General features: G+C 45.3%; 1 protein-coding gene across 3 annotated transcripts in view; it reads right to left on the reverse strand.

The window, feature by feature from the left end:
* Positions 1-2,610: 2,610 nt before the first annotated feature.
* LOC137542472 (interferon regulatory factor 4-like) overlaps positions 2,611-12,009 on the reverse strand; it is a 78,845-nt gene continuing 69,446 nt past the window's right edge. For 2 of the 3 annotated variants that reach the window (XM_068264409.1, XM_068264410.1), the window contains exons 8-9: positions 4,559-4,674; positions 2,612-3,169 (exon numbers count right to left, since the gene is read on the reverse strand). In XM_068264409.1, coding sequence (XP_068120510.1) covers positions 3,095-3,169; positions 4,559-4,674 — 191 coding nt within the window. In that variant the 3' untranslated portion in view covers positions 2,612-3,094. Of the gene's footprint in view, positions 3,170-4,558; positions 4,675-12,009 lie in introns of all 3 variants that reach the window. The other variant, XM_068264408.1, reaches the window with a different exon arrangement.

Raw genomic sequence — 12,009 nt, forward strand, 5'->3', positions numbered from 1 at the left:
TGAAAATTGCTCTGATGCATAAGGTGAAAAATCCCCACAGGCTGAAATGGTTAATTTCATGGATTTAAACTGCCTGTGGAGGTTTCTGAATCGGTGTGGAATCCTATTCCTATACAGACTGGGTCTTCTGCAGTGTGCCTCACTCATAAAGCGGGAATCGAAACAGAACAGTCATTAATCATATAAATAATATCAGAAATAATGCCTGCCAGTCCCTGATTCCAGAAATCTCCCCAGTCTACACAGAAGTTGGGACTATTTCTTGATATAAGCACAGGTCTTGCAGGCTTTTAGTCCTAGACACATCCCCTTCAGCTTCTGCTCACTGATACGTTTCAGCAGGGAAGAGATTGGGGCAGGCAAGTCTTCAGCTGCCACTCCAGCTTAAAGGGACCCTGAGCGGTGTCCTAAAAAAGAAAACTGGACTTACCTGGGGCTTCCTCCAGCCCACCGTAGCCCGCGAGGTCCCCGGCATCCTCCTGGCCCCCTTCCACAGTCCCTCTAGCGGCTCCGGTAATGCAGAGACTTTGAATGAAGTCGCGCGTGCTCGCCGCTGCTGTGTACTCGTAGCATCATCCTGCTGGCCACCGTAAGAAGAATGCGGGGTTCAGACTTTAGAGAACTTGGCATGCGCAGGACTCTTACAGCGGCTGGCGTGATGACGGGTACGCAGCGGGGGCGAGCATGCACGCGTCGGCACATTACCAGAGCTGCCAGCGGGACCGCGGAGGGGGCCAGAAGGATGCAGGGACCTTGGGGCTACGGTGGGCTGGAGGAAGCCCCAGGTAAGTCTCAATTTTTCTTTTTCAGGACACCGCTCAGGGTCCCTTTAACATGCGCTCGACTGCCATCAGCCGGGAATCGTTTAAAAAAAAAGAAAAAGGTGCTACGACAACGGTAAAAGACAGCATTATTGTCCTTACAAACGGATTCATCCTGGTGGATCAGTTCGTATGATCAGTTCGTCATGCCAACATTTTTCGCTCATCGCTAACCGTCGGGGATCACTCATTGCAACTATAACCAACTTGGAAGTGGAGCAATGAAAATCATTGGCTGCAGAAATGTGATTTGTCCAATTCAAAGTCATATAAATTTGCATAAAGCTTATGAAAGTGATTAGAGTCACATGACTTCATAGAGCTGTCACTTGTAAGCCACTCCCATTACCCTTCGCTGAATGGTTAAGAGGAACTCTAGTGAAAATAACGGAATGTACAAAAGTGCTTACTTTTTACAATAATTATATATAAATGATTTAGTCAGTGTTTGCCCATTGTAAAATCTTTCCTCTCCCTGATTTACATTCTGACATTAATCACATGGTGACATTTTTACTGCTGGCAGGTGATGTCAGTGGAAGTAGCTGCTGCTTGCTTGGCAGTTGGAAATGGCTGTTATTTCCCACAATGCAACAAGGCTCCCACAGTGTGATGTCAGGACCTCAGAGCTGTAAGGCGCTGACATCACACTGTGGGAGGGGTTTCACCACAATATCAGCCATACAGGCACCCCTGATGATCCATTTAAGAAAAGGAAAAAATTTCTCAAGGGAAAGGGGGTATCAGCTACTGATTGGGATGAAGTTCAATTCTTACTCACGGTTTCTTTTTAAAGGGAACCGTAACTGAACGGGGGGTAAAGAGTTTCATTTACCTGGGGCTATTACCAGCCCCCTGCAGCAGTCCTGTGCCCTCGGAGCCACTCTGGAATCCTCCGGTCCCCCGCTGTCACTTAGTTTCGTTTTTGATGACTCACCAGTCGGCCGGCCGCCATGCGTATTATTGGATGCATTCCCTACTACAATTAGCGCTGTTGCGGACCGCAATGCGTACAAAATGCAGTAGGGAATGCATCCAATAATACGCATGGCGGCCGGCTGACTGGTGAGTCATCAAAAACGAAACTAAGCGACAGCGGGGGACCGGAGGATTCCAGAGCGGCTCCGAGGGCACAGGACTGCTGCAGGGGGCTGGTAATAGCCTCAGGTAATTGAAACTCTTTACACCCTGTTCAGTTAAGGTTCCCTTTAAGTCAGTTAGGACTAGTACACAGACTTTTTGACCTGCTTTTACCGATTACCTACTAAAGGGAGTTATTGCCTTTTACATTGCCACCAGACCTTAAGGTAAAGATTTCTTGTTGGAAAGGTGGTATCAGCTACTGAATGGAATGAAGTTCAGTCCTTGGTTAAAGTTCCTGTTTAAGTAAGGCAATATTTCTAAGAGCATAATCATCAAAAAAGATTTTCAGTGCTTGACAGTCAGTGCCACTGCATGACACTGCAATACACTGCAATGAACATGGTAGTCCAACCACATATATATTTTGGTGCCAAAGCACGATACTTATATAGGTCACCAACCCCCCCCCCCCCCCCCCCCATTATGAACACACCTATATGACACATAGAAAGCACTCAAATGGTTTCTTACATGTTCATTGATAGAAAATTGATTAAATACATAACATGTTTCGGAGATGTCTCCACTTCTTCAGGTGTACAGGTGTACATATGTGGAAGGGGTACATCCCCAAAATTTCTTATTTATTCAAATAAATGCCTCGGGATGCAATTTGAATAGGCCATTGCATGCCTTCTCCCCCCCCCCCCCCCCCGTTCCTGGTTGGCCAAATTACCCACATCTAGAAGAACTGCTTCAATTCACGATCTTTCCTATCAAACTCTGCATAGCAGAGAAATCGTCACAGGTCTAGCGGGGACTTTCCTGAAACTGTAGGTGGCCAGCATTTCAGTTAAGGCCCTTCCAGGGTGAAAGTCAGGTTCATGATCTTCAGTGTTGGCGAATTTGTGCTTGGTTTGGTCCAAGGAAAGCAATGTTCTCCATTCCTACAGTGTGTGGGGTTTGGTGCAGTGTTATGGGGAGAAGTGGTACGGCTCGAGCAAAAGGTTCCCAGAAGTCTAGGTGAGTATGCAGACATTGTAAGTCCATGTCAGACAGCACACCGTTGGGAGAAGGTGAGATGAGGAGTGGTTTAGTCCTGAGTTTGTCCAGCTGCATTACTTTGGACGAGCCACAGTTCCTGGGGTGGGAAGGTAGATCGGTAGGACTCAGAATAAGATGCACCTTTTTTAGTTGATGTTCGTGACTTGGATCAGCTTCATCTTTGCCTTCTCCACGAGTTCCCGAGCGAATACTGGCTCCACCTGCGGAGAGAGGGCAAAGGTCATCATTACAGACTGCCCATCCTTCTAGTGTGGATGCAAATTTATTGCAAATTGGTAAGAAGTGCTCAAGAATTGGCCCAATTCCAAGCTGCAAACAATTTGCACCAAACTTGCATGCAAGACGGAATTACTATCATCTCAATGGCCATCTCTAGTCATAATGACAGAAGTCATGGATGGTAGAGCGCTTCTGAAGCACCAAGTTATCAGTCCTTAAGAGAATCTGTAATTAAAAAAAAAAAAAAACTGCCCCTGGTGTGTACTTAGTTCGGGAGGGGAAGTCTCTGGATCCTAATGAGGCTTCCCCCTGTCCTGTGTAGCTCCGATCCAGAGCTGGCTCCCTCGATCTGCAGCAGATGACAATATTTACCTTTAGGATCCAACGTACAGGCAGTTACCAGCTTCCCCCTCGGGCTCCGGGGGAAATAGCTGAGCCCAATCAGGTCCGCTCTACTGCACAGGCTAGCCTCATTAGGATCCAGAGGCTGCCCACTCCCAAGTAAGTACCCCCCAGGCATACTTTTTTTTTTTTTTAATTACATATTTTCTTGAACTCAACAGAAGGTCAGCAAGTCTTTTTTTTATCTCTGTTTTTGTAAAATAATATTTTTATCTAATTAGCCTCATGAGCCTTTAAAAACATATTATAAAAAAGGGTCAAATAAGATCCAGAGATTAGTTGCAATAAGTGATATAACAAGCGGTTTATTTGACATAACCTAGAGTTCTCCTTTAATTTTTATTTGTTGCTGTAGCCTATTTAAAGGCCAATTCTACGATCCTAAAACAAAAAAAAAAGTTAGATACTCACGAAGCGCAAAGGCTTTGCATCCCTTAGCCTTCCCGTTTCTCCCTGCGTCCCCTCGTTCCATTGCTGGGCGCTCGGTGAAATCTCCCGCAGGCTGCATCTTCATGTCTCCTCAGAAGGACTCGGGTCTCCGAGTACTTCCAAAGACGAGCTGTTCCTTACTGCACACACGTGGGTCTGCAGTACGGAGCCGCTCATCCTCGGAAGCACTCGGAGGCCCAGGTACTTCTGTGGCCTTCCAAGGAGAACCAAAAAGCCTCTTCCACATTAAAGTCGAAGGCTGGAACAGAGGGCCCAGTGGTGGATCGAGGGGACACAGAGAGGACCGGCAAGACTCTAAAGCAGCCTTTCTCAACCTTTTTAACCAAAATATTTTTGGGGATCTCAAGGAACCCCTGCATTTATTTTTCAGGAGGTTTGGACTTTAAAAATAGATGTGGCTGTTTATTTCACTATTACACTGCCACTCACTAAACTGTCTCCTTATTCTAGTGCATTTTATTAGTGTGCTCATTATCCCCCCCCCCCCCCCATGGACCTGTTAGAGTTGTTATACTTACATGTGCCGTTATTAGCTTACTCGTGTTCCCTGAAGTCTCCGGATACTCTTCACCGAAGCAGAGCTGGATCTGATACTGGGGTTCCGGACCTTTGCTTGTCAGGTACATCTCCCATTCTAGAACACAAAGGAAAAAGGGTGAGCAATTGCACCACGCAGGGTTAACAAATGTGCAAAAAACCAGCTCTGCTGCCTTCAGCAACCAATCCTGCTCTCCCCATAGCTCGGGTTAGGCAGTGAAAGAAGGTGATTGCTCGTCTGGCTCATAGGTTGGTTGAGATCAGGGCGTAATACAAATTGGCCAATTCTCAATTCTTATTGTGTCAAATGATCTGCCCATGCCGAGTTCCAGTCTCCCTACCTGGTCAACACTGGAACAATATTCATGCTGTACTGAAGACCAGAGCTGAGGGCAGTGTAGAGCAGATCACGTGACTGGTGTTGTCACATGATACATGCCCATCATGCTGTACTGGAGACCAGAGCTGAGGGCGGTGTAGAGCAGATCACGCGACTGTTGTGTCACAGGATACATGCCTATCATGCTGTAATGGAGACCAGAACTGAGGGCAATGTAGAGCAGATCACGTGACTGTTGTGTCACATTATACACGCCCATCATGCTGTACTGGAGACCAGAACTGGGGGCAATGTAGAGCAAATCACGTGACTGTTATGTCACATGATACACGCCCATCATGCTGTACTGAAGGACAGAGCTGAGGGCAGTGTAGAGCAGATCACGTGACTGTTGTGTCTCACGTGACTGTTGTGTCACATGATACATGCCTATCATGCTGTACTGGAGACCAGAACTGAGGGCGGTGTAGGGCAGATCACGTGACTGTTGTGTCACGATACATGCCCATCATGCTGTACTGGAGACCAGAACTGAGGGCGGTGTAGAGCAGATCACATGACTGTTGTGTCACATGATACATGCCCATCATGCTGTACTGGGGACCAGAGCTGAGGGCGGTGTAGGGCAGACCACGTGACTGTTGTGTCACACGATACATGCCCATCATGCTGTACTGGAGACCAGAGCTGAGGGTGGTGTAGAGCAGATCACGTAACTGTTGTGTCACAGAATACATGCCTATCATGCTGTACTGGAGACCAGAACTGAGGGCAATGTAGAACAGATCACGTGACTGTTGTGTCACATTATACACGCCCATCATGCTGTACTGGAGACCAGAACTGAGGGCAATGTAGAGCAAATCACGTGACTGTTATGTCACATGATACACGCCCATCATGCTGTACTGAAGACCAGAGCTGAGGGCGGTGTAGAGCAGATCACATGACTGTTGTGTCTCACGTGACTGTTGTGTCACATGATACATGCCCATCATGCTGTACTGGAGACCAGAACTGAGGGCGGTGTAGAGCAGATCACGTGACTGTTGTGTCACATGATACATGCCCATCACACTGTACTGGAGACCAGAGCTGAGGGCGGTGTAGAGCAGATCACGTGACTGTTGTGTCACATGATACATGCCCATCATGCTATACTGGAGACCAGAACTGCGGGCGGTGTAGAGCAGATCACGTGACTGTTGTGTCACATGATACATGCCCATCATGCTGTACTGGAGACCAGAAATGAGGAGGGTGTAGAGCAGATCACGTGACTGTTGTGTCACATGATACATGCCCATCATGCTGTACTGGAGACCAAAGCTGAGGGCGGTGTAGAGCAGTTCACGTGACTGTTGTGTCACATGATACATGCCGATCATGCTGTACTGGAGACCAGAGCTGAGGGCGGTGTAGAGCAGATCACGTGACTGTTGTGTCACAGGATACATGCCCATCATTCTGTACTGGAGACCAGAGCTGAGGGCGGTGTACATCATCAGATTGAGGTGGATGAGTCATGCCGCATAATAGACTGGAGCAGGGTCAGTTGGTTAATGAGGAGGCCACAGACAAGGGAGTTGCAGTAGTCAAGATGTGAAACAATGAGGGCAACACTACAACCAGAGGCACCAAAGTTAGGGCAGTGCAAAAAGGAGCACAGAAATGAGGCAAGACTTCTTGGCACGCGCTGCTATAGCCACAATGCTATAGTGTGCATCCCGATTGCAATTGCCGGACTCCAAAATACTTTTACCACTGAGCTGCTACAACTCAGAGGGGGAATAGTAATTAACGCCGCCATGTATGCGCACCACCATGTATGCATACAGAAATACCGGGCATTGTAATACTGAAGCCGCTTTATGAAGGGCACTGCAATAGGGGGCAGTATAATAAAAGCATTGTAATAATGGAGAGCGTGGAATGGGCGCTCTATAAAGTAGAAACGTAGAATAAGGGCTAAACGAGGCCGTTACAAATTTAATATTTTTTAAAGGTTAACCCCTCCCCCCACCCCTCATTTTTAGGACTACGCCACCAGCAAAAAAATTGAATGGGGCAAAAACGGCACTGAAAATTTGGGCGCAACCATAATGTGAATTAAGGCTATAGTTACATAGTTATTTGGGTTGAAAAAAGACATACGTCCATCGAGTTCAACCAGAGAACAAAGTACAACACCAGCCTGCTCCTTCACATATCCCTGCTGATCCAGAAGAAGGCGAAAAGCCCTTACAAGGCATGGTCCAATTAGCCCCAAAAGGGAAAAAATTCCTTCCCGACTCCAGATGGCAATCGGATAAAATTCCTTGATCAACATCATTGGGCATTACCTAGTAATTGTAGCCATGGATATCTTTCAACGCAAGGAAGGCATCTAAGCCCCCTTTAAATGCAGATATAGAATTTGCCATAAGTACTTCCTGTGGCAATGCATTCCACATCGTAATCACTCTTACTGTAAAGAACCCTTACCTAAATGGCTAAAATGTTTTTCCTCCATGCGCAGATCATGTCCTCTAGTCCTTTGAGAAGGCCTAGGGACAAAAAGCTCATCCGCCAAGCTTTTATATTGCCCTCTGATGTATTTATACATGTTAATTAGATCCCTTCTAAAGGCTCATACACACATCAGACTATGGTCTTTGGAAAATGAAAGATCACAGACCAATCTTACCACCCTTCATGTAGTATGAGAGCCATACTCTACACAGTCTTTTCTATGGAGCTGAACTCCACATCAGAAAAAAATCTTTGCAAGATGCTGCACACACAGATGCTGTACAGACACAAAAGATCAGTATCTGCAAAAGATCTGTTCCTGCCAAAAATCCATTCCTGCAAATTGCAATGATAGTCTATGAGATCTGCAGATCATCATACACACATGATTTAACTGACATTCATCTGCAGATCAAGCAATCATCTGCAGATCTGAAAATCCATCCTGGTGGATCTGATCTGCAGGTGAATGTCAGTTAAATCATGTGTGTATGATGATCTGCAGATCTCATAGACTATCATTGCAATTTGCAGAAATGGATTTTTGGCAGGAACAGATCTTTTGCAGATACTGATCTTTTGTGTCTGTACAGCATCTGTGAGTGCAGCATCTTGCAAAGATTTTTTTCTGATGTGGAGTTCAGCTCCATAGAAAAGACTGTGTAGGTATGGCTCTCATACTACATGAAGGGTGGTAAGATTGGTCTGTGATCTTTCATTTTCAAAAGACTATGGTCTGATGTGTGTATGTGGCCTAAGGCTTCTTTTCTCTAGACTAACTAAACCCAGTTTATCTATCCTTTCTTGGTAAGTGAGACCTTCCATCCCAAGTATCAATTTTGTTGCTCGTCTCTGCACCTGCTCTAAAACTGCGATATCTTTCCTGTAATGTGGTGCCTAGAACTGAATTCCATATTCCAGATGTGGCCTTACTAAAGAGTTACCAATCCAGACTCAACCAATTCAAGCCAGGAGATACTCCAAAATATTTTCATTTATTTGCAGCGGTTATACAGCATAAATAGACCAGCACGACGTTTCGGGCGGGGAGCCCTTTCTCAAGTGCTTAATCCAACTGGTGAACATATACTCCATATATAACAGACTGTGAAAAAAAAACACACCCCTTATGACATCAGTGGGTGGGCACAAACTTGAATTCACAATTTAACCCTATCCTTAGAGAACAGCTATAATATTACAGGAAACATTTAAGGCTAAAATCGTCGTTCAGGCCATTAGGCAGCTGCGTGCCCAGTCGGTCCATCCACCAGGCCTCACGTCTAAGCAATACATTTCTAAAATCTCTCCCTTCCTGTCTTTCAACGACTTCGAGAATCTGCCACCTTAATTGACTGACACTATGTTTCATTTCTATGAAGTGTCTAGCCAAAGGATACCCTCTCTTTTTACCTTTCTCCTTTTCCTCTTTCTCAATTCTCTCTCTGAGGGCATCGGGGTTGCGTATGTGACTGCGATGTTCATTAAGGCGTGTTTTTATATCCCTCGAGGTTTGGCCCACATAGGCCAAACCACACGGGCATTTAATCAGATACACAACCCCCTTAGTATCACATGTGGCGTAATCCCTCAAAGGGATGGGTTGACCCATTCTCGGCTGGTGCACTACAGGACCCTTAATGATCCCATTACAATGTTGGCAGCTCAGACAAGGGAATGTACCTTTTTTGGGGTTACCCAGAAATAACTGTCTAAGTGGCTTTGATCTCCCTATGTCAGCTCGCACTAAAGAATCCCTGACTGATCTGCCCTTTCTGTACACAAACCTAGGTGGTGACCTGCATACACGAGCCAACTGGGCATCTGCCTCTACCAAAGGCCAGAACTTCAATACATTATCACGCAGAACAGGGGATTCCCTGCAAAACGTGGTAATGAAACTCACCTCACTATCAATATCCTGTTCAGGTTCATTATACATCCTTAATGTTTCTCTCGCTACACCTCCCATCTCTACTGCAAAATCCTCACATTTCTTACGGTCATATCCTCTTTTCACAAAATCCTCAGTGAGGAGCCGCGCCTGCTTCCAATACAATGCGTCACTCGAAGTGATACGTCGTAACCGTACATATTGACTTTTAGGTAAACCATTGACCAGCGGTCTGGGATGACAACTACTGGCCAACAGAAACCCATTTTTATCGGTATCTTTACGATACAGATCAGTATCAAAACCATCAGCTTTTTTAGTTATCTCCACATCCAAAAAATGTAGGACGTTTTGACCGTACTCCATTTTAAATTTAAGCGTAGCATGCTTATCATTCATTTCATTGAAAAACAGTAGCAGCTCCTCCTCTGTACCTGTCCACCCAAAGAACAGGTCATCGATAAATCTGCAGTACCCCCGGATGCCCGTGGGGGCCTCCGGTCCCAAAAAATGGACCCTCTCAAAGTCAGACATGACAATATTAGCTACAGTCGGAGCATAAGGGGCCCCCATCGGCACCCCGAGGCACTGCAGATAAAACTCATCCCCAAACCTAAAATAAGCATGGGAGAGGCAAAATTCAAGGCATGACATAATGAACAATAGCATCCTATTAGATATCTGTTCCACATCAATAAGTCTTCTCCTGACCGAAGATAGTGCTTCCTCATGAATGATATTGTTATATAAATTAACCACATCCATGCTGACCAACAATTTGATCTCACTAGCATCCATGTGGTCAAGTGAATTCAGGAAATGCGTAGTGTCCCTAAGACAATATTCATCAGTTTTAATAATAGGTTGCAACCATGTGTCTACAAAGATACCCAAAGGTTCCAGGAGGGAGTCTACTGCCGACACTATAGGTCTCCCGGGGGGGTGATATAAATCCTTATGGACCTTCGGAAGTGTGTAAAAAACCGGTGTCCTTGGTAAATCCTTTTTTAAGGCCATTGCCAATTCCCTAGAGATTGTCCCTATTTCTACAGCATCATCCAATAATGTATCAATCTCAGATTTAAATTCTATTGTTGGATCTCTAGATAATAACTTGTACATATTAATATCCGCCAGCTGTCGTCTGATCTCATCGATATAATCTCTACGGTTCTGAATAACGATCGCTCCCCCCTTGTCTGCTTTTTTAATTATTATCCTGGAGGCACATGGCTACTGCTGACTGCGGGTAACTGGGCGATTCGGAGGGGGCACAGCTCCTTGTGGTTTCTGCCACCCGGTCTGCATATGTCTCAGAAATACCGAGCAAACTGCGAACTAAATGTAAGACTGATCCACCATTCTCCAGTGGGACATTAGATCTATTTGAGAAGCTAGTATTGAGAGAAACGGAAAAATCCATCAGAGAGAAAAGGATGCCTAGGCAGTATAATCTGTCTCGTGCAGAAAATGCTGCTTTGCAAAGCTTAAAGGGGGACCCGTCAATAATAATTAAAAAAGCAGACAAGGGGGGAGCGATCGTTATTCAGAACCGTAGAGATTATATCGATGAGATCAGACGACAGCTGGCGGATATTAATATGTACAAGTTATTATCTAGAGATCCAACAATAGAATTTAAATCTGAGATTGATACATTATTGGATGATGCTGTAGAAATAGGGACAATCTCTAGGGAATTGGCAATGGCCTTAAAAAAGGATTTACCAAGGACACCGGTTTTTTACACACTTCCGAAGGTCCATAAGGATTTATATCACCCCCCCGGGAGACCTATAGTGTCGGCAGTAGACTCCCTCCTGGAACCTTTGGGTATCTTTGTAGACACATGGTTGCAACCTATTATTAAAACTGATGAATATTGTCTTAGGGACACTACGCATTTCCTGAATTCACTTGACCACATGGATGCTAGTGAGATCAAATTGTTGGTCAGCATGGATGTGGTTAATTTATATAACAATATCATTCATGAGGAAGCACTATCTTCGGTCAGGAGAAGACTTATTGATGTGGAACAGATATCTAATAGGATGCTATTGTTCATTATGTCATGCCTTGAATTTTGCCTCTCCCATGCTTATTTTAGGTTTGGGGATGAGTTTTATCTGCAGTGCCTCGGGGTGCCGATGGGGGCCCCTTATGCTCCGACTGTAGCTAATATTGTCATGTCTGACTTTGAGAGGGTCCATTTTTTGGGACCGGAGGCCCCCACGGGCATCCGGGGGTACTGCAGATTTATCGATGACCTGTTCTTTGGGTGGACAGGTACAGAGGAGGAGCTGCTACTGTTTTTCAATGAAATGAATGATAAGCATGCTACGCTTAAATTTAAAATGGAGTACGGTCAAAACGTCCTACATTTTTTGGATGTGGAGATAACTAAAAAAGCTGATGGTTTTGATACTGATCTGTATCGTAAAGATACCGATAAAAATGGGTTTCTGTTGGCCAGTAGTTGTCATCCCAGACCGCTGGTCAATGGTTTACCTAAAAGTCAATATGTACGGTTACGACGTATCACTTCGAGTGACGCATTGTATTGGAAGCAGGCGCGGCTCCTCACTGAGGATTTTGTGAAAAGAGGATATGACCGTAAGAAATGTGAGGATTTTGCAGTAGAGATGGGAGGTGTAGCGAGAGAAACATTAAGGATGTATAATGAA

This window comes from Hyperolius riggenbachi, chromosome 12 (assembly GCF_040937935.1).
Source record: "Hyperolius riggenbachi isolate aHypRig1 chromosome 12, aHypRig1.pri, whole genome shotgun sequence".
Lineage (NCBI taxonomy): Eukaryota > Metazoa > Chordata > Amphibia > Anura > Hyperoliidae > Hyperolius > Hyperolius riggenbachi.